Source organism: Enhydra lutris, unplaced genomic scaffold, assembly GCF_002288905.1.
Source record: "Enhydra lutris kenyoni isolate GAN:26980312 unplaced genomic scaffold, ASM228890v2 scaffoldscaffold96, whole genome shotgun sequence".
Lineage (NCBI taxonomy): Eukaryota > Metazoa > Chordata > Mammalia > Carnivora > Mustelidae > Enhydra > Enhydra lutris.
The window spans coordinates 4,626,973-4,649,956 of NW_019154180.1; the positions used below are offsets into that span (position 1 = coordinate 4,626,973).

The 22,984-nt window shown below is 39.2% G+C and overlaps 1 protein-coding gene and 1 pseudogene across 1 annotated transcript; both read left to right on the forward strand.

Moving 5' to 3' along the window:
* Positions 1–3,916: 3,916 nt before the first annotated feature.
* LOC111139111 (sprouty RTK signaling antagonist 3) lies at positions 3,917–4,783 on the forward strand. The gene has a single exon (XM_022491263.1). The coding sequence runs from the start codon at positions 3,917–3,919 to the stop codon at positions 4,781–4,783; it is 867 nt and encodes a 288-aa protein (XP_022346971.1).
* A 139-nt stretch (positions 4,784–4,922) lies between these two features.
* Positions 4,923–22,462, forward strand: LOC111139138 (annotated as a pseudogene).
* The last annotated feature ends 522 nt before the right edge of the window (positions 22,463–22,984 follow it).

Sequence of the window (22,984 nt, forward strand, 5' to 3'; positions counted from 1 at the left end):
GCAGATTTTGGGTTCCAGGGAGTAAATACATTTTCCTTTCATTAACAAACAGAATTTCTTGAATAGGTTTAGCTCTCTAGTCCCTAAGTTGGCATAAGAAAAGAAATTTCTGTTTAGATTGAACAGAAAATTTCAGGGCTACAGGAAAACTGTTGAGAAAGCTCTGAGCACCTGGCCAGAGGGACTGAGATGGGAGTGGGTTTACAATGCATCATTCATTACTGCAGAGGCACTACGTGACAGAAATCACTAGATCCCACCAATGTGCAGCCAAGACTTGTAATCACCTTGGCTCCTATTTAATAATATGTGATATGCTTATTCTCTCTCTCATTTAATAGAATATGGAACTGACCAACAGCACAGTTTCTTAACTGGTTTTGCTCACAATGAATTGCCCTTTAGCAGGAGGATTTCTGAATCATAAACATGCATGCAGTCATAGTTTTTCATCTAATCTATGTGCTGTAACAGTCTCTCTTGCCTATTTGCTTCTCAGTCCCCCCTCCCCTATGGTATCTATTTGGGTTCTTCCTGTTAGCCGGATCAAATCAGCAAACATTTTATTGTCATTCAGTCCTGTTTTATTCTAATTTTGCCCAGGTCCTCCTTCCGCCTATATTGCAGATTTTCCACAGTCCATTCTGATAAAAGATTTGGTAGGGCAGGAGTTCATTCTGTTAAGCCTCTTGTAAACAAGGCGATAGTACCTCATCATCCCAGACCAATGCCCAAAGTTTCTTTTAATTATCCAACCAGCAATGCAACTTTTCAGTCTTACAGCAATCTAATCAATATCCAGATACACCTTCTCAACTTAAGCACCATATACCCTTCTGCTGCCAAGACAGGATCCCCTTTGAACATGGTTCTGAGTCATTTCTATTATGACCTAGATTCCTCCAAGCTTAGCTTTTCAACCTTCTGGGCATGTCCCTGAGATACCTAGTGATATCTTTGGAATCCCAGAGGATTATCTTTTGTAACTTTGAGACCTTGTACGCCTTCCTTTGAGTTATTGATTCTTAGAATTTCCAATATGTTTTGAGTCTAATTTCCTTTGGGAAATCAATGAGTCTAAAATGCTTCCAGTGTGTTTGTTACTGTTCTTATAAAGGACACAAAGGGCCCCATGCATTCTTTATCTAATCAATGTGCAATAAATCTACTATTTCTTATAAATTTGCCAAAAGACTCTTCCTGATGCAAAGTTTCCACATGCCATACTCTTCAAGTGAGCTGAACAATGTGTCTTTGTTTATTTTTTTTAAGATTTTACTTATTTATTTGTCAGAGAGATTGAGCATAAGCAGGGGGAGTGGCAGGCAGAGGAGAAGCAGGCTCCCCACTTAGCAAGGAGCCCCCGTGGGGGGCTCTTGCGGGGCTCCCTGGGATCCTGACCTGAGCCAAAGGCAGACCCTTAACTAACTGAGCCACCCAGATGTCCCGTGTCTTTGTTTATTTAGGTGTTCCAATGAAAACTACTTTTTCCTTTCCATGAATTCCATGAGATTCCATGAATCTCAACTAAGTTCAGTAAAGGTAGATATAGAAGGTTTCAGGGGGCTGTGAGTCCAAGTAAATTAAAAAGACATGGGGTGCCAGAGTGGCTTAGTTTTTAAGCGGCTGCCTTCAGCTCAGATCATGATCCCAGGGTCCTGGGATTGAACCCCACATATCAGGCTTCCTGCTCAGTGGGAAGCCTGCTTTTCCTTCTGCCCCTCCCCCTGCTTGTGTTCCCTCTCTTGCTCTCTCTCTCTCTCTCTCTGTCAAATAAATAAATAAAATATTTTTTTAAAAAAGAGACATAAATTTTGCTTTTGAATGCTGAAATGAAAAAGGGCATGTTCCTTAATTTACCCTCAAGGATTGAAGATATAGAAGGTGTAGATGAAGAGAAATTTTTGTCAAATTGTGTAGTTATAGAACTAAAGACCATAATGGGGCAGAGTCCTTCAAAATCACCTAGTTTACCCCTATAATTATATAGATAGTAAAATTGAGGCCCAAACAAAGCAAGTGATTTGACAAAAGTTTCATAGATATTTGAGTGCTAGAATGTCCATAGTGTTTATTTGCATTCCCCTGTGCTTCATTAAATAACACCAAAACAACTAGCTAAAAAGTGAAATTATAGTCAGACTGGTTCTTTTCTGTGATGTGCCAGAAAAGTTATTTTTAACCAAATTAAATCTTTTAAAAAACGAACAGATGTAAATTCAACTAAACAGGTTTACATGGGGATATAGCCTCAAAAGGCAATGAGGCTAGTCATATTATTAGCCACTGAGTCCTTTGTGAGCTGCACCCTTCTCTTTCCTGTTATTGAGCTCTGGGCACATTTCGGTGTCATGTTTGCTTGCTTATGGAAACCTAATCAAGCACTATCCTCTTTCACTTGTTCATTTCTATTACTCATTCAAGCTTTGCATTCCATACAGTAGTGTGAGTAATCGATCTATTTTGAGGAGGCCTGAAATATGATGGATTTCAAATATATGCTTTATTCATGCTAGTGTTTCCTAGGTCCTAATGCCTCCAGGATGACTCTTGGATTTGTGCTTAGGTTTTCTTGTGTATACCTTTTTGGCCAGTCAGTCTTCCAGGTGTGGTACAGTGATCTACTGTTTGTACCATATTTTCCTCATAGTCACCATTATCAGTTTTAAGCTCCATCAAATCCTTCAGGGAATGACCACCCAACTCTTCCTGATTGTGGTACCGTGGAGACACAAGTAGGTGCTTTCTAGATATTCAACTTGGTTTAAATAGGTACTGTTAGGGGCGTCTGAGTGGCTCAGTGGGTTAAAGCCTCTGCCTTCAGCTCAGGTCATGATCCCAGGGTCCTGGGATGGAGCCCCGCATCGCATCGGGCTCTCTGCTCTGCAGGGAGCCTGCTTCCCCCTCTTTTTCTGCCTTCCTCTGTGCCTGCTTGTGATCTCTGTCAAATAAATAAAATCTTTAAAATAAATAAATAAATAAATAAATAAATAGGTACTGTTACAGGTGACATTTCAAATAATTCAGGGATCATCTTACATTGTTCTCCCATCCCTAGTGTTTGATTCTGGAGCTGCACTACCGCTTAGAAAGGGTTATCTCCTCAAGGAGTTAAAGCAGACTAAAGGTGAGGAGAACTGCAGGGTGATTAGTCTTGGCTTCCATACACCGTGGGGTGGTTTTTTCCTGTTATTCTACAAATAGCCTGATTTTCGCTCTCGGTTTCTCTGCCATATCACTGCCGTTACTGCATCCTGCCTGCTTGTAGTCACTTATGCTTATCAGAAATTTTACTGAAAGGAGAATATGTATACCTAGATCCCATCAATCAAAAACATATATATGTACATGTGTATAAATGTCTCATACATATACACATGCAACTTCTCATGGAAGACTTTTGAGGATTTTTCTTTTTGTTTTACATTAGCATTACTACAGGATGTAGCCTTTGCATTTGAAATTAGCTTCCAGTTTTATTAGAATTCAGAGGCTCAGGGCCTAGATTTCTCCATTAGCACACATCTGAATGGTCTAGCTGCTCCTGTGACCCTGGTCGTGTGACGAAATACAAAAGGAATCAATGATGTGAGCTTTGCTCCCAGAGAGCTTTATAGTCCGGATGCGTTGAGCAGATTTGCCTGTACAGAAGTCGGTGAGGTCAACTACAGAACAGAGGTGTAACCCTAACCCTAACCCTAACCCTAAAGTGATTGAAGGTCGTGGTAGAGTTAGGGCCTGAGCTTTGGTAGTTCCCTGCAAAGTGGTCCTCCTGTGTCTTCTCATGTATTGTGTCTGTCTCCTCTCTCCTAGGATTTTCTGATGTGCCCTAAGGTCCATGTAACTAGAAGGGCTATTTATCACCACAAGTGCCACTCTGACCCCAAACCACTCAGAAGTCAAGAATCAAAGGAAAATGGATGCCGCCGTGACAGACGACTTCCAACAGATCCTCCCGATTGAGCAGCTGCGCTCTACTCACGCTAGCAATGATTATGTGGAGCGGCCCCCGGCCCCCCGTAAGCAGGCCCTCTCCAGCCCCTCCCTTGCAGTGCACACTCACAAGTCCGACTGGTCCCTGGCCGCCATGCCTCCTGCTCTTCCCCGCAGTCTCAGCCAGTGCCACCAACTGCAACCCTTGCCTCAGCATCTGAGCCAATCCAGCATTGCCAGCTCCATGTCCCAGAGCACCACTGCCTCCGACCAAAGGCTCTTGGCCAGCATCACGCCCTCACCTTCGGGCCAGTCCATCATCCGAACCCAGCCCGGAGCAGGGGCCCACCCAAAGGTCGACAGTGCTCTGAAGGGAGAAGCTGAGCACTCCACAGGCCACTCCGGGGAGCACCTCTTCATTTGTGAGGAGTGTGGGCGCTGCAAATGTGTCCTCTGCACAGCGGCTCGTCCTCTCCCCTCCTGTTGGCTGTGCAACCAGCGTTGCCTTTGCTCTGCTGAGAGCCTCCTCGACTACGGCACTTGTCTCTGCTGCGTTAAGGGCCTCTTCTACCACTGCTCCACCGATGACGAAGACAACTGCGCCGACGAGCCCTGCTCCTGCGGGCCCAGCTCGTGCTTCGTCCGCTGGGCAGCCATGAGCCTCATCTCCCTCTTCCTCCCTTGCCTGTGCTGCTACCTGCCTACCCGTGGATGCCTCCGTCTGTGCCAGCAGGGCTACGACAGCCTCCGGCGACCAGGCTGCCGCTGTAAGAGGCACACCAACACTGTGTGCAGAAAAATCTCTTCTGGTAGTGCACCATTCCCCAAGGCCCAGGAGAAGTCCGTATGACCTTCCCACAACACGGAGCCAGAGCTTTCTCCTTCTCGCACCCATTAGGAAAGTGCAGGCCTCATCTCTGGAGAGGGGGAGAAGGAGTAAAGCAGCCAAAGTTAGGGCCTCACCAGTTTTGCTCCCGCAGTGTCAGGGAATGGCCGAGTACATCCTGGCGCAGGATGCCTTGTTCTTTCTCACAGTATCTATTCCACTTCTCTTCAACCTTCTTACACCTGGCCATTTTAGCCATGTGGCTATCCTGGCAAATTCAGGTGATACATAGGCATGAGATTCGGACACGGAGGACTGACAGAGCCACCAACGTGGAGGGTTAGGGGCTCCCCAACATAATGCCTCTTGATGCAGGCTCTGAGCATCCCTCCACTGTCCACAGTGCCTTTGGAAACTCTCTTCTAAGATGGTTTTCAGGGGTGCATGTGGAACAGTGTTCGATATTCCAGGGAATCCAACCCCTTCTCCCTGTTTACTGCCCTTCCCTTCTTCCGTCTTCTCCCTCTTTCCTCTTGTTCTTTGTTCCTTCCCCCTTCATTCCAGCCTGATTCTTAGTTGTCATTCCATTTCTTTCTCCCTCCCTTCCTTCTATTCCTTTCCTCTCTCTCTTTCAGACTGACCCATTCTCCGTCTTGTTTGATCTATTTTTGTCTCTCTCTACCTGTCCTTTCTCAACTACGTCCAAAAGTGCTGTTTTTCCATAGGTGTTTCCTTTGACGCCAAACTTTGCTATGCTATACTATTTACTAAATTTTATTAAGGGAAATGGATTACTGTAATGAACTGATCACTAGCAATAGTCTATATCCTGACATGTGTGTGTGTGCACTCATAACCACACTCACCTGTTTGTGAACACACAAGGCAAAAATTAATCTTACATTTCCTGGTTTAATGGGCTGGAGTTTTACTCCCTTTCCCAATAATCAACTTATAGTACTGACAGATTCCACTAGCATGCAGAGTAGGATAGTAAATCAGGATGCTCATAACTTTGTATGTCTGACCCAAGTGCCAAAGGCAGACGTGCTTTATAGCTAAATGAACAAAGCAAGGGATATTACAGAGGTCTGTTCTCTCTTAGAAGCTAACTGCCCTGAGACTGCATGGCTCAGGCCTTAATTACGGACATAAAAAGTCATAAAACTTTAGAGCTGGAAGGAATCTTAACTGTTAATCTAGTTCAATGCCCTTATTTTGCAGATGGGAAAACTGAGGCCTGGAGATAGGAAGGGATTTTTCCCAAGGCCACACACTGAGTTCATAGCAGGGTGAGACTGGAAAAAAAGTCTTCTGACTTCTAGTTCAGTATTCTGTACTCTACATCACATTAGGTCATGGGACTTTTCTCTTAGGACTCTATTAACAGTGACAGAAAGCCATTGTCATTCAATTTTTCTGGAACCACGCCAAGTTAGTGTGGTGGTCTTTATGCAGTGCATGGTGGGTAGCTAATTAACTATCAGGTGTTGAGGCTGCCCCCAGTGGACATCACCTTTGACTCTGTCACCTGTAGAAGCTCCAGTGTGGAAAACAAAACAAAAACAAAAACAAAAACAAGGAATCCCTAACCAAGCTGTATCTTCGCCTACTTTTTGCTGCACATGTCGTGCTCGCTCCTGGCTTTGTCTGCGATGGCAATTGCCTGAGAACCTAAATTTCAGCAGCTGGAAAACTGAGATGAATGACATATAAAGCAGAGAACTGACTTCTCTTTTAAAAATATACCAAGAGCCTGTGTTGTGAATCCACTTCAATGGGAAAAGGTTGCACTGGGGATGGCAGGCACCTAAAGACACAAGAATTAGATCCAGTTTCCCTCTGTAAGTGAATCCAAAATTCACTAAGGAATTCAGAGATTGAGGGCACTTGCTTGAAATCAAGGTGCTCCAACTTAGTTTAAGACTTCCAGACTCAAACTTTATAGATCATCTCTTTTAAAGTGTGCATGGATGTGTACTGCAGAGCGGCGAGTTGGGAGAAATGTATAGTCATACACGGGGGGAAGAAGGGAACATCCACATCCCTTTGTTGGCTATATGCTATAGAAATATGTGCCACTCACTTTGTGTTGGTTCTGAATCTTCCTGAAGTGTACTGACACAGCCCCATGCTTTCACTTTCGCCTCCTCTTCTAGAATTGCTTTGCTCTATTTTTGTATATATAAATATGTTATGATGATTATTAATAATGTTAATGATATTGCTGCAAATGGTGCCATATATAAGGTTTGGCTTCTTGGAACATTATAAACCCAAACCAATACCTGTAACCTCTTAAGTTGCTTTCAGATCCTTCCATTTTAAGTAACTTTTAAAAATCTTAACGAGTCTGCCTGGTTGAACTTTGACTTATCTATTCCTAAAAGCTGTGCCCAGTTCTCTGGCTGGATCCAGCTGGATGGTGATGAGTAGCAACATACCCTTCTCCCCGCTTATGCCTGAAATTTGCTTAGAGCTGAGATATATAAGGGTTCTATGACACTAGTGCATTGTTCCTGGAGCTAAAGTTATTCTATGGATGTTTGCTTATTAGTTTCAGGGCCCAAAACAACACAAGTCCCTCCTCCTTCATAGCTCCTTGATATCCCAATCCTGCAGTCCTTACTCAGGCAAATTGTGCACTGCCAGAGGGGCCCTGGGCTCTGCCATACACCCAGAAGAGCTCTTCTCAGTGTATTTCTAAATGGCCTTACACTTGGTAGAAGAAACTGAAGGGTTACTCAAATGCAATTGCAATGTGCAATCTGCTGCTGAGTCAGGGCTTTGCCTTGTGTCCAAGTTGGCCTGATACGGGCTGCATCTGGTTTACGTATAGATGGGTCCTTTTGGGGTATGTGTACAGACGTGTGAGTGTGCATATGTACCCTTCTGTGAAATTTTATATATATATATGTATACACATATATGTATGTGTGTATATATATATATATGTGTGTGTGTGTGTGTGTGTGTGTAAATATATATATTCACACATCTCTATATATTTTAATGTATTGCACATGTATATTTAAAATATATATAAAAGAAGTCTAAATCCTGAAGAAAGTGTCTGTTTTCATTATTTTTTTACCTTGTGTCATGTACTATATAAGCAGGAATATTTAGAGGATGTTTCCTGCTTAGCATTTTTTTGCAGTTAAGTCATCTGTTACCCCCTAATTCTACTACTTTCCACATATTTGTTCCTTGATATATTTATTTCACAGGGCTTAGTCAAGAGTTTTCCTTTGATTCCAGCCCATCTTCCCTCATCACAATGGGTATAATAAATATAGTGAACATTTCTATAGTGCTTACTATGTGCTAAGCATTATTATAAACGCATTGCCTATATGAGTTCATTTCATTCTCACACTAACTTTAAGATGTAGGTATAATTACAACTGCCATGTTACATATGAGAAAACTGAAGCACAGGGAAGTTAATTGACTTGCCAACAGTAACAAAGCTTGTCAGTGAAGGAGCTAATATTTGAACCTAGACTGTCTGAATCCAAAGTCCAGGCTCCAAAGTTAGCTATAGAAGTCTGGAACATAATGTATACCCTTCTGGTATAAAACAAGCCTCAAACAGTGAATAGTCCTTTACCCAACACCAGTTCCTCTGCAGCCTAAGAGTTGAGACAAATGGGCTCCTATGTTAGCAGTGAAGCAATAGTTAACAGATATCGTATATTAGCTGTCTTGTCTCCCAAGATGGCGGCATTAGAAACTTCTCCACTACTTCCTTTGAAAACATGTTTGCAGCCAGTTGCCACTTCTCAGACAGTTTACAGTGCCGAGCTACTAGAGAAATATTTTCACTCGTGCAGGAGAAGGTAAGAGTTTTTAAGAGTGTGACATTTTCTTTATAGGGCCAGGAAAACTATTTGATTTATTTCTGCAGAAAGTAGAACTAAAACTATTTTTAGAATTTGAGATTAGTTGGAACTGTTAACATTTAAATTCATTGATTATACTGAGTGCATTCTTCTGATTCAAATGTAAGCAATCCACTGATGACCATTGTTCAGTATAATTTCAGCCACTAATTATGATGATATCACATAGACACAGTTTAAGTGCTACACTATCATTTATTCTTATAAACAATAGTTCCCTGTGCCCTATAGACCATTCTTACATGAAGTCAAAGCATCTAGTTAATAAAAACATCCCATTGGTATGGTTTCATATCTATGGACAATGTCATAAAAGCATTGAATGCATTCCACTGATTTAATTTTTGCTTTTTTTCATGTAAGAAAGGATAAGCATAGGAAAATTCTGAAGAAGTATTCCAGGTACATAATGGAATCATGCTATCTCTACAAACAATACAGCAAAACTCTACTTTACCTGAGTTACTAGCACCATTTGACAGAGTTGCTCATTTTATCACCTGGCTTCCAGGATACGACATTCTTCTGGTTTTCCTCCTACTTCACTCTCTGCTCCTCCTCTGTATTCTCTGCTGGACTCCCTCACTTTCTTCACTTCTTCATATTCAAGTAACCCAGCGATTGGTCTTTGAAATATACTCTTTGGGTACCATTTACATGATGACTTTCAAAATTCTATCTCCAGCCTGGACTACTTTCTTGAACTCCCCACTCATATCCAACTGCCTATTTCACATCTCTACTCTGATATCTGGTAGGAATTTCGAACATAACATGTTCAAATGAAGCTCTTAATCTTTCTCTCCTCAAACCTGACTTTTGCAGCATTTCTTATCTTTTTAAATGCCAATTCCAAACTTACAGTTGCTCAGATAAAAACTTTGTATTTATCCACTAGGCATTTTATTAGTTATAAATGTAGCTAAAATTCTCAACCTCTAAATCCTCAATTAGCCTTTTACTCTGATGATTTAGCATGTGGTCATTAGTACCCTTTTGAACCTCTGGCCTAAGGTTTGATAAGACTAAAATCCTTTGTCCCTTTATCCTAATCTAGGCCCACATCCTTATCTTGACCCTCAAATTGATCAACACTCTACCAGTGTTGCTGCTTTCAAAGGCCAGAATGACAAGACACATGGCCCTCAAGGAAAAGCATCTTGGGAATGACACCACTCATTATTTAGAGATCTTGATATCATCACAATCACAAAGTTATGTATGTTGCTCCCAAATGCATTTACTGGCCAGTCTCCTAGAAAAGTAGTAATCTTGACCCACAAGTTGTCATTCTCCAACTATTCAGGCAATTCTTTTGACTATACCATATAATTGTCATGTCTCTGATGGTAAAAGCCAAAGATGATAAGGACCTGGAAGCCCCCAAGTCCTTTAGGAACTAACAAACACCGCTGATGCAGGTTACTAAGGAAAGAAAACAGAGACAGTCACTTGGGCAAACACCCTAGGTTTATTAATATAGGGTTTTAACCTCAAGTCACCCGTATGTTTTCCTACTGTGACAAGATGAAATGAACTATACAAGTATTCTGAAGGTTCATTTTGAACATATGTTCTAATGCTTAAACTAAAGGGACACTGAACGACTCAATTGGCCCTCTTCTCTTAGGTCCACACTTTAATCTTACCTTCAAATTCTTACCACTCTGATGACAAAAACAAAACAGAATAATCAAACAAAAAATTAAAAAGGAAATACAAGGAAAAGAATACTAATTTTTATATCAGAGATTAGTTGGTAACAATTTTACTCTAAGAAAGGGACATTTCTCAATGGGAGTGAAGGCCTTCCAAGTAGAAGTCTCCAGCTATATTAATACATGAGCTATATTAAAGTAAAGAAAGAAACTGTAGTGAGGAGTAATACTAAACATGGGTTGAGACATTTTTTTTAAAGATTAAGAAAACGAGCCATATGAAAGAAAAAAAAGCTCTATGATCAGTTTGTTTCTCTCACCTAAAACTCCATTTCACCAGTCTCTTGAACTCCTTTTTGTCCTTGACTTTTATTTATCATCTCTCTTCTTTCTTTTTCAAGCTCCTATAGCACATCTGCTGGAATGATTCTCTGTGTCTATGCATGTGTGCATGTGTGTGTGTGTGTGAGAGAGAGAGAGACAGAGAGAGAGAGAGAGAGAGAGAGAGAGATGTGGATGGAGCTTGAGCTCTCCCCTAGAGGTTTTAAGTTAAGAGTATGCCCATTAACACTCTCAGCCTTTCAAACTCCCTTCTAGGACTTGTACCAGAGTACCTGGATCTTACACTAAACGAGGAGGTTTCTTTCCTTCAGAAATACTAGACTGGATTTGTGGCTTTCCCGGGATTGGCTTCTTCTAAGTCAATATGGTATTGTGGAAATCATAGTACCCTGAGACCAATTAAATAAAAATCTGTGGAGGTAGGGCTGAAGAAAGGATTTTTTTAAAAGCTCCTGGGTGATTATAATATGCAAACAGTGTTGAGAAAGCCTAATCACTTCATTCTACAAATGCAGATACTGAAACTCAGAGAGGGGAAGTGACTTAATTATAACCACACAGTGAGTTAGAAAGAAAGTTAGGAGTTATGAAAACCCAAGTCTGCTGACTCTTAGGCCAGAGGCCTTATCTTCATACTATACTGCTTCTCTTTCTATCTTGTGCTTTCTGGACCTTTGCTTTCCTCATTTGGAAAATGAAGATAATAAATCCTAGAGATTTTGTGAGAGTCATTAAACAGACAAATTTCTAATATACAAGGTCCTGCGCAAATATGGAAGAATGTTATACTTGAGGGAATTAATATACAACACATATGCGAAGCTGAGTCTATAAAACAAGTTGTTTCCTATTTTAATCAGTCAATTGTTTGGGTATTGGGTATTGTACCTACCTAATAAGATATATCAAGAAGGACTCTTGTGTGGGTTGTGTGTACCTTTAAACCTAACTTGGTGTCAGTGACAAGAAACTCAGAGTTGATGAGAGAGTTCATTCTTTTCTTTCTCTTTCCCTTACTGCAATTGGAATTTAAAAAAAATATATAAAAGTAGTGAGATATCTGCACTTCTTATAGTCAGTCAACTACAACATGGCCTTAGGACTGAACTAGCCCAGGGTTTCTATTCCTGAGGACAGTTAGGGGTTGGAGGGAAGGGTTTTAAAAAAAAACAAAAACCTGTCTCTTCTGAAAGGCAGACAGATGCATGGAAAGGCAAGGGGAGGGCTTGCAGTTAGGAGGAGCTACTGCTAAAGAAGCAAGACAGGAGGGAAGACGTTTCCTGATTTGGCTGATCTGAGGAAGTAGATTATTTGGAGGTCTAGTATCCCCAGATTGACAGAGAATTAACCACAAGGAACACATTTTCTGAATTCCAGGGCCCCAGCACAGAGTTCTAGACCCATTCCTGTCTTATCCACCCCAGGTATTAGGGATTTCCAGAAGAGGCCCCTTCTATTCCCCTAGGAGTCATACATCTGGCTACTTGTTTATTTGGTAAAAATGGAATTCTGTACCATTTATAAAATGGACCTCTTGTGTCTTCCTTATTTTGAAAGTATAATGCACATTCCTAATTCATCTTTCATTTTTGCCAATGATTTTTAAGTATTTATTTGAAAGTTATTTTTAATACAAAAATATATTTATTTAACAAAGCACTCCTTTATCCTTTTATTTCAGCCATACTAATAAATTAAAAAGAAGCCATGATTAAAGTAGGTATTTCTATATGTCACATTACAAACTAGTTTTAAAAATCTAATTAGTAGGGACACCTGGGTGGCTCAGTTGGTTAAACGTCTGTCTTCTGCTCTGGTCATGAATTCAGGGTGCTGGGATCAAGTCCCACATCAGGATTCCTGCTAGGCAGGGAGCCTGCTTCTCTCTCTCCCTCTGTTCTCTCTCTCTTTCAAATATAATTTAAAAATCTTTTTAAAAATCTACTTAGTATATATATCATCATTTCATCTTGAAATACCTCCTTTTTAGGGGGGGAGGCAGAGACACAAGGAATTTGAAGGAATCAAGATGCCTAAAAGTATAGTTATGAGAGCTTATAATCAAGACCTGCCTCAGGCAGGGGTTACCTTTCAGGTAATTAAGACATGGTGACTTATGCTTAGGAAAATGTGGGTTGTTAGAAGCCATGTTTCAGGGGTCTATGATATCCTAGCAAATATAATGCAGAAAGCTCCTTGCTAATAGCTACACTGCTGATGAAGTGCTTGTACTTTGCCTAACAACAATTAACACAAGAACCTAGAATGAGCTGCATAAAATAGCATGTGGACAGAATAAGAAATCAGACTGTCTCTAGTTCTAAAGTAATGGTCAAATTTGGTTGTGCATTAATAGTAGGAGCATTGAAATCTCTTTCAAAAGAACTTGAAATAAACAGAATGGAGATTGGACCTGAGGAGAATGAATAAAGGGTAATTACTCCATAAAGGACTAGAGCATAAGCTAAAGTACAGAAGCAACACTGAATTTAGAATCAGAAGAGAAATGTAATAACATACAAGACAGTATGAGATGAGAGAAGCCAACTTTGATGAATTTCATCCAAAGAATTATAGGTCATTCCACTATGTGTTAGGCACCTTTGGTAGGTTACTTAGGCTTTCTGTGCTTGGTTTTGAACCTAGAAACCATGATTCTAAATATTTTGTGCTCTTAACTACTATAATCTACTTCTTTTCTGTATCAATAAAAATGGCTGTATGAATAAAGTCATAGGATGTTCTCATTTGCCTGGGACAGTCTCAGTTGATACCTGTTTCCCAGAATATTTAAGTATATAAGTGTCCTCTTATATTCTGAGAATTTATCCAGACATAACTTGGTTGTAATATGTAATAGTATGCTTAATTAGCTAACTCTGATAAAATCACTCTATGAAAAGAGTTCTTGGTAATTTCAGTGTTGGCCCATTGCTCCTATTATCCTCAAACACCATCCAAAATTGACCTCCCCTGCCCCCATTTTTAAAGACTTTCTTACCCAGCTTGCATTCCCTAGTCCATCATGACACCTTTGACCTTTTTTCTCCCTAGCACACTGGCTTTAAAAAAAATCTAAACCTAAGTTCAATAAAACCACTTGTCCCACATTTTCATCTAAACAGAGGAATGTGTTTGGAGAAAAATACACAACCATAAACTTGAAGTGAGCCCTCAGTACCACCAGACATTTCTACTTTATTTCTCTCTTCAGTTTCTTTTCCACATTTCAAAAAGGCTATCTCATACTTCTCTCATCACACATCCAATACCACTATCTCCTTCATACCTCCACTCTGTCTAAGACCTAGGCACGTATCATTGAGAAAATAGAGACATTCTCTCCTGAAACTTCTCCAGCCAGCCTTTTTGAACCAGCCCTCCACTGAAATGGCTTTTATTGATGTCACGAATGATTCTACCTTCCTAAATCCAATGGTAAATTCTCAGTCTTCATCTTACTTGTTAGTAGCTCTTGTCCCAGCTGATCATGCCCTCTATCCTAACTTACATTCCCCAAAAAGCCAAGCAGAGCCTGAGATAAGGACTTGCATGCAGTTAGTTTATTTGAGGAGCTGACTCAGGAAACAGGAAAGGCGACTGAGAAGAATGAATCAGGAAAGGAGGTAACATCAATTCAAAGATATGTTATTAATTTGTTTACTAATGTGGGCAACTGTGGATTATTCCCACTGAGGACTACCTTTGAAACTGTATAGATATGCTTTAGAATTTTCCACCAGACATAAAAGAGATGGGTGTTTATCCATCATATTTTATCTTCCATTGACCAAGGGTAATCTGAGAGAGTATTAACTCACTGGCACTTGCAGGTTTGTTCATGAACTAGAATCACTGAGCAGGCTCCTGCAGGTGTTCTACCTGGTGATAGCACAGAAGCCCCAAGGCAGGAAGAAATAGTTTAAGAAACAGCTGAATGAGGTAGCATCAAATTGCCCCTGCATACAGCTGCTACAGCAGTGTCCGAAAAAGATGTGGTCCAGGAGCATGTGACGTGGGGCATTAAAGATTTTCAACACACCCTCCTTTCTGAAATATATTCTTTACTTGCCATCCCGCACATGATACTCTCCTAGTCCTCTTCCTGCCTCAGTGATCTCTCCTTTTCCAAATCCTTTTATGGTTCTTCTTCATCTTCTAAACTATAAATATATTTTTAAAGATTTTATTTATTTATCAGAGAGAGAGAGGACAAGCAGGCAAAGTGGCAGGTAGAGGCAGAGAGAGAAGCAGGCTCTCCCCTGAGCAAGGAGCCTGATGCGGGACTTGATCCCGGGACCCTAGGATCATGACCTGAGCCGAAGGCAGCAGCTTAACCGACTGAGCCACCCAGGTGTCCCTAAACTACAAATATTAGAGTGCCAAAAATTTCAGTTCTTAATCTTCTTTTCTCTATCTATACTCACTTTCTTGATGATCTCATCAAGTATCCTGCATTTAAGAACCATTTTTATATACTCACAACTCCCAAATGTTTATCTCTAGCCCCAACCTTTCCTCTGAATTCCAGACTGTTTTCTTAAAATCTCCACTTAAAAGTTTAATAGTAATATAAAACAACATATTTCAGTGATAAATGATTTCTATACTCTTGAAAATTGCTCCTCTCTGTTTCCCCCATCTCAGGAAATTATGACTCCATTCTTCCAATGACTCAAGCCAACCATTTTGGAGGTATCTTTGACTCCTACCTTTTTCTCATATCAGTTGGCCAACAAATCCTGTTAGCTCTACACTCAAAATAAAATACTTCTCTCCATTATCACTGTAACTACCTGGTTTCATCCACCCTTATCTCCTCCATTGATAACTGCAGGAGCTCCTTGATTCTACTCTTGACCCCTCCCCCAGAGTCTAATCTCCACAGAGAAACCAGAGTAATTGTTCTAAAACTGAAGCCTGGATCTTGTTTTTCTCCTGCATAAAATCCTTCAATGATCTTCCCATTATCTTACAATCAGATTCATAATTTCCATCATGGTTATAAAGCCCTACATACATGCTTTTCTCCTGATATCTACATGGTCCAGTCCCTCACTTAAATCAGGAGTCCACTCAAATCTCAATTTCTCAAGGCCTTCCCTGACCATCCTAAATCAGCATTACTCACCATTCTATCCTCATTTTGCTTCATTTTCCCCACATAGGATATCTTTCTACCTCATTATTATATTTTATTGTTGAATGAATAAATAAACAGATATCATGGGCGTTAAGCTGGAGCAGACTTTCTTTTTTTAAAAATTTTATATGGTTATTTTTTATTTCTTAAAGTTTTTATTTGAATTCCAGTTAGTTAACATACAGTGTAATATTAGTTTCTGGCGGACAACTTAGTGATTGAACACTTCCATACAACACCCGGTACTCACCACAACAAGTGCCCTCCTTAGTCCCCATCACCTGTGTAACTCATCACCCGCCACCTCCCTTTGGTAACCATCAATGTGTTCTCTAAGGTTAAGAGTCTGTTTCTTGGTTGGCCTCTCTGTTCCTTTTATTTTCTTCCATTTGTTCATGGGTCTTGTTTTTTAAATTCCACATGTGAGTGAAATCATATGGTATTTATCTTTCTCTGACTGACTTATTTAACTTAGAATAATATTCTCTAGCTCCATCCATGTTGTTGCAAATGGCAAGATTTCACTCTTTTTTTGTGGCTGAGTAATATTCCATTGTACATACATACCAAATTTTTTTCCTTCAAATTTAGGATTAGGGTTCAGTTTAGGGCCAGAATAATGGTTTGGGTTATGGTTTTGGCCACTGTGAGGCTATATGCCTATTATCCTGCAGTTCAGATACCACTCTACAGAGATAAATTTAGGATTAGAGTTAGGGTTAGGATTAGGTTTTCATTTAGAATTATGATTTCTAGCACCATCCATGTCATTGCACATGGCAAGATTTCATTCTTTTTTATGGATGAGTAGTATTCCTTTGCATATGTGCCAAATCTTTTTTTTTCCCCCTCTCGGATTCAAGATTAGAGTTTGCTTTGGGGCTAAAATACAGGTTAGGGTTAGGTTTGGGGCCAGAGTGCCAAATCTTTTTTTTTCCCCCTCTTGGATTCAAGATTAGAGTTTGGTTTGGGGCTAAAATACAGGTTAGGGTTAGGTTTGGGGCCAGGGTGATGATATGTGCTTATTATCCTATAGTTGAGAGACTCTGCAGAGAGATAAGTTTAGGGTTAGAGTTATAGTAGGGCTAGGTTTAGGGGTTAGGGGTTAGTGGTTATGGTTATGGTTATGGTTATGGTTTGGGTTACGATTATGTTTAGAGCTAGGTTTGGTGAGGGTGTGTGCCTTGTATGCTGCAATTCAGAAACATCTCCAGAGAATAAAACCTCAGACTCTGTTGGCTTGAGCATAATCACAGTAACCATATTCTGGCTGAAGTAAAGAGCAAATATGACCCTATAAATACTCTTTATTTGGATATTCTATTGGTTCTTCTTTTTCAATCTCTTTCTTTGCATACATTTTCAGAAATATTGCACATTCTTATTTTAAGTTTTCATTTTCATTTCAGTTGGTTAATATACAGTGTAATATTAAATTCTCGTGTACAATGTAGTGATTCAACAATTCCGTAAAACACTCACTGCCCATCATAGGTGCCCTCCTCAATATCCATCACCTATTTCACCCATCTCCCTACCCATCTCCCTTCTGGAAACCAACAGTGTGTTCTCTGTATTTAAGTCTGTTTCTTGGTTGGCATCTCTCTTTTTTCCCCCATGATCATTTATTTTGTTTCTTAAACTTCACATATGAGTGAAATCATAGAGGCACTCTTCATCAACATCAAGAAATATTTGACAAATGTGCCTGTGTGCTACACATTGCTTTGTGTATTATTCTACTGTGTTCTCTCCCAAAACTCTTCCCTTGCCCCTTGGAACCTCTATTTTATTTCTCCACTTCTGGAACTAACACTCTGAAATTACACTGCTTCCCCTTCAACACTTTCTAGTGGTTGCTGTTTATTCTTCTCTATATGACTTCGCTTCATTCACAATGCAGCCTATACTCCAGAGAGATGACAATTTGAGTTCTCCTCATAAAAAGTGTTGGTTGAAATTGTATGGGTGTATGATCTTTCTCTGGCAGAAAGTATACACCAGAGGAATGCAGAACTCTAATAGAATTTTTCCTTTAAAGTGATGGCTTTTATAATTAGAGAAAAGAAAGAGATTTCTACTGGTAGGAGTTCCAATGATTAACAAAGGCAGGTTTACCAGGCCTCTTTAAGATATTTCTACAAATGTATGTTTGGAAACAACTACAATAAAAAAATAATAAATACCATTTGTTGAGAATCCTTTATGTTTCAAGTGTAAAATTTAATCTTCATAGCAACTTTATGATATAGATTTTTTTATCAATATTGACAACAGATATGGAAACTGAAACTTCGGAAAGTTAAGTGATTTGTATAAGGCAATACAGTTCACAAGATATTTTTCTAGATTTATTGAGGTACAATTGATAAAATAAAAATTGCATAATTGAATGTAGACAATGTAGTGTTTTGATATATGCACATATTGTGAGATTAGTACCACAGTCAAGCTAATTAACCTATCCATCACTTCACCTAGGTTTTGTTTTTTATTTAAATTCAATTTAAATAACATGTAATCAGAGGTGATTTAGTGATTCATCATTTGCATATAACATCTAGTGCTCATTACATCAAGTGCCCTCCTCAATGCCCATTACTGAGTTACCCCCTGCCCCACCCACCTCTCCTCCGGTAACCTCAGTTTGTTTCCTAGAGTTAAGAGTCTCTCATGGTGTGTCTCCTTCTCTGTTTTCATCTTATTTTTCCTCCCCTTCCCCTATGTTCATCTCTTTTGTTTCTTAAATTCCACATATGAGTGAAACTATATATTTGTCTTTCTCTGACTGACTTAGTTTGCTTAGCATAATATCCTCTGGTTCCATCTCATCATTGCAAATGGCAAGATTTCATTCTTTTTCATGGCCAAGTAATATTACATTCTATAAATATACCACATATTCTTTATCCATTCATCTGTCGATGGGTATCGGGGCTTTTTCCATAGTTTGGCTATTGTGGATATTGCTGCTATACCCTGGGGAGCACGTGCCTCTTCAAATCACTATGTTTGTATCCTTTGGGTAAATACCTAGTAGTGTGATCACTGGGTCATAGGGTAGTTCTATTTTTAACTTTTTGCAGAACCTCCATGCTGTTTTCCAGAGTAACTGCACCAGTTTGCATTCCCACCAACAGTGCAGGAGGGTTCCGATTTTTCCACATCCTCACCAACATCTGTCACTTCCTGACTTGTTAATTTTAGCCATTCTGACTGGTGACTTCACATTGTTTATGTGTGTGTGTGTGTGTGTGTGTGTGTGTTGTGGGAGCCCTTGAGATCTAGTCTCAGCAATTTCAAGTATACGATATAGTATTAACTTACTCACAGTGTTATACATTAGATCTCTAGAACTTATTCATACCACATAACTGAAATTTTGTACCCATCAAACTCTCCATTTCTCCCACCTACCAGCACCTGGTAATTACCATTCTACTACCCATTTATATGAGTATGACTTTTTTATATTCTACCTATGAGATCAGGCAATGTTTGTCTTTCTGTGTCTGGCTTATTTTACTTAGCATAAAGACCTCCAGATTCATCAATGTTGTCACAGATGGCAAAATTTCTTTTTTAAGGATGACTAAGGGTGACTAATATTCATACATAGATGGATAGATATAGATATAAATTTTCATTATCTATTAGTCCATCAATGAACACTTATGTCTTCTTGCAGAATTTACTCCTTTATCATTATGTGGTATCCTACTCATCCCAGATATTTTGTCTCATTTTGAAGGCTACTTCATCTGATATTAATATAGCTACTCAATCTTTCTTTTGTATAATGTTTGCATGGCATATTTTTCTCCATTCTCTTAACCTATGGCTTTATATTTAAGGTTGTTTTCTTGTAGGGTCATATAGTTTCTCATATAAGCATATATAATGGTATTTTATTGTAACAATTTTTTAAATTATAATTTTCAGGACATTTGCATATAATGTAATAATGTGGTTGATGTAATTCTACTTTTTCGCTCTTTGTTTTCAATTTGTTCTATCAATTATTTATCCCTTTTTGTCTTTTTTCCCTTCTTTTGTGTTGAGAGGTTTTTTTTTAAATTGTTTTGCAGTTTATTTCCTTCATTGGTTTATTAGCTTAATTTTTTTTTGACCATTTACCCTAAGGTTGACAATATACATCTTTGACTTATCAGTCTGCCTTCAAATACATTACACTTTCAGGTTCAGGGTAGGAACTTTACAGCAACAAACTCCATTATCCTCCTCTCAACATTAACATTATTGTTTTCATAGACTATAATTCCAAAATACATTATTATTTCTAAACAGTTAAAATTTATTTTTAATCTATAAAGCTACAATTTATACTTTTTGATGTACAATTCTTTGAGTTTTGACAAATGCATCAAACTGTACAACCACCACATAATCAGGATACCCCTAAAATTCATTCATGCAAATCCTTTGTAGATAACTCTGGTCTGCAACCCCAGACCCTGGCAACCACTGGTTTGATTTCTGTCTCTGTAGTTAAGAGTTTCATGAATGTCTTATAAACAGAATCATACAGCATGTAGACTTTTAAGTCTAGCTTCTTTAACTTGACATAATATATTTGAGATTCATCTATGTTTTCCTTTTTTTTTTAGATTTTTATTTATTTGAGAGAGAGAGAAAGAGAGAAACAGATTTAGAGAACGAAAGGGAGGAGGGGCAGAAGGATCATGACAGGAGCCAAAGGCAGACACTTAACCAACTGAGCCACTCAGGCTCCATGTATGCATGTTTTTCTTTAAATTAGTGAGCATATTATAATATTTATCATACTTGTTTAAGGTATTTGGCTACTGATTACATTATCTCTAACATCTCTGTGATTATTTCTATTCTACAATTTTCCTCCTGGTAGGAGTAACATTTGCATGGCTGATAATTTTTCATTGGTTATTAGACTATGAGAATTAACATTTTTGAACAATGGACTTTGTTGTCTTTTTTAAAGAGTGTTAAAATTTTATAAACTTTTGTATCAAGGTGATTTCTTGAGATTTATTTTTTTTACATTCTGCTAGAGAAAGTCTATATAGCCTTTTCTTTATGGCTAATTTAGTAAAGTATGACTCTTTTTAGGGGTTTCTACTGAATGTCCAACATTTATCAGAGGTATTTTTACTCTGGTTGGTCAGAATTCACATAGCTCTCAGTTCTGTGTGAGCTCTGGGTAGTTGTTATTTGAGATTTGTGTTGGGGTTTCTTCATATACATGTGTGGATTGATGTTTAACCAAAGACTTATGAAGGCCCCTATGTACATTTCTGGAGGGATTTTCCTGACTAATTCTCCCCTCCTCAGTTTTCAATCCCCAAAGGTCTAGCACCTCCCAAGCATCCTCAAACTCAATTCTCTGTCCTGTCAACTCAGACTGATGTGTTGTATCTGGTATTCTCCCAGCACCAATGTCCAGAAGGTGTCTCCAAGCACAAAATAATTAATAATAATAATAATAATAATAATGCCCACTTTGTTTTCCTTGTTTTAGAGATCACAATCCTTTGCTTTTGTTTTCCAAAGTCTGAAAACTGTCATTGCATATATATTTGTCCAGCTTTTTCATTGTTAATGGTAGGAAGATAATTTCAAATATTAAGGTTTGAGTTTGGATCTCAGACATTTTCTTTTTTCTATACTCATATCTTAGGTAATGTTATCCAGTCTTATTATTTTATACAATATTTCTGTCTTGACACATCTCCAAAATTTATTTCTCCAGCCTGGACTTCTTTCAAATCCAGATGTATATAGTCAACTTGCATATTCACTTGAATGTTAACAGACATCTGAAGTTTCACATATTTAAAACTAAAGTCTTGAGGAGAGGAAGGAAAGTGTGTGAGGAGCTTCCACCAGTCCTGCTGGCTGCCTGTCCTTGGACTCACTCCAACAGATAAAAACCCTGAGAATAAAGAAGCAGCATAGGGAAAATTCAAACAAGTGGCTGAGGCATATGAAGTGTTATGAGATGCTAAAAAATGGGACATCTAACACAAATACAGCAAAGAAGGATTAAATGGGGGGCACCTGGGTGGCTCAGTGGGTTAAGCCTCTGCCTTTGGCTCAGGTCATGACCCCAGGGTCCTGGGATTGAGCCCCACATCAGGCTCTCTGCTTAGCAGGGCGCCTGCTTCCTCCTCTCTCTGCCTACTTGTGATCTCTGTCTGTCAAATAAATAAATAAAATCTTAAAAAAAAAGAAGGATTAAATGATAAAGGTGAAAGTGGAGCTCATTTTGACAATCTGAGTTTGGCTTCACATTCTGTAACTTAGATGACATCTTCAGGGAATTTTTTGGTGGAAGGGGTCTCTTTTCATTAGACTTCTTCAAAGACCCATTTGAGGACTTTTTTGGGAGTCAAAGAGTTCCCCGGTGGAAGCAGGAGCCAGGGACCAGGGTTAGTTATTTTTCTCTGCCTTCAGTGGATTTCTGTCTTCTGGAGAAGGTTTTCTTCTTTTGATACAGAATTTACTTCCTTCTGGTCACCAGGTCATGACCTCACTTCATTCTTTTCCATGGCATTTGGTGGTGGTGGGATGGGCAACTTCAAATGTATATCACTAAATGGTTAATGGCAGAAAAATCACTACAAAGAGAATTATTGAAGTTGAAGAAAACAGCTAAGTCCTTAATGGTAGGTGGTAAGGAGCAGCTGCTATAATTGGATAACAAGAAACTCAATGCACACATGTCTAAGGGTTACAGAGGGGAGGGGGTGGGAGGATGGGTGTTGGGTATTATGGAGGGCACCTGTGGTGAAGAGCACTGACTGTTATATGTAACTAATGAATCATTGAACACTACATCAAAAACTAAAGATGTATTATATGTTTGCTAATTGAACTTAATTTAAAAAGTCAATGCATAAATAAAATCTTTAAAAAAAAAGGTGGGGAAGGGGGCCCCTGGGTGGCTCAGTGGGTTAAAGCCTCTGCTTTCAGCTCAGGTCATGATCCCAGGGTTCTGGGATCCAGCCCGGCATTGGGCTCTCTGCTCAGCGGGGAGCCTGATTCCCCCCCTCTCTCTGCCTGCCTCTCTGCCTACTTGTGATCTCTGTCAAATAAATAAAAATCTTAAAAAAAAAGTCAATGCACACATGTAACAGAAATGTTACCTGTTGAGATTAACAGCACCACTGAGGATTAA

What these genes read in the sequence shown, in the direction of transcription:
- LOC111139111 (XM_022491263.1), top strand. Translation starts at nt 3,917, where the DNA reads ATGGATGCCGCCGTGACAGACGACTTCCAACAGATCCTCCCGATTGAG.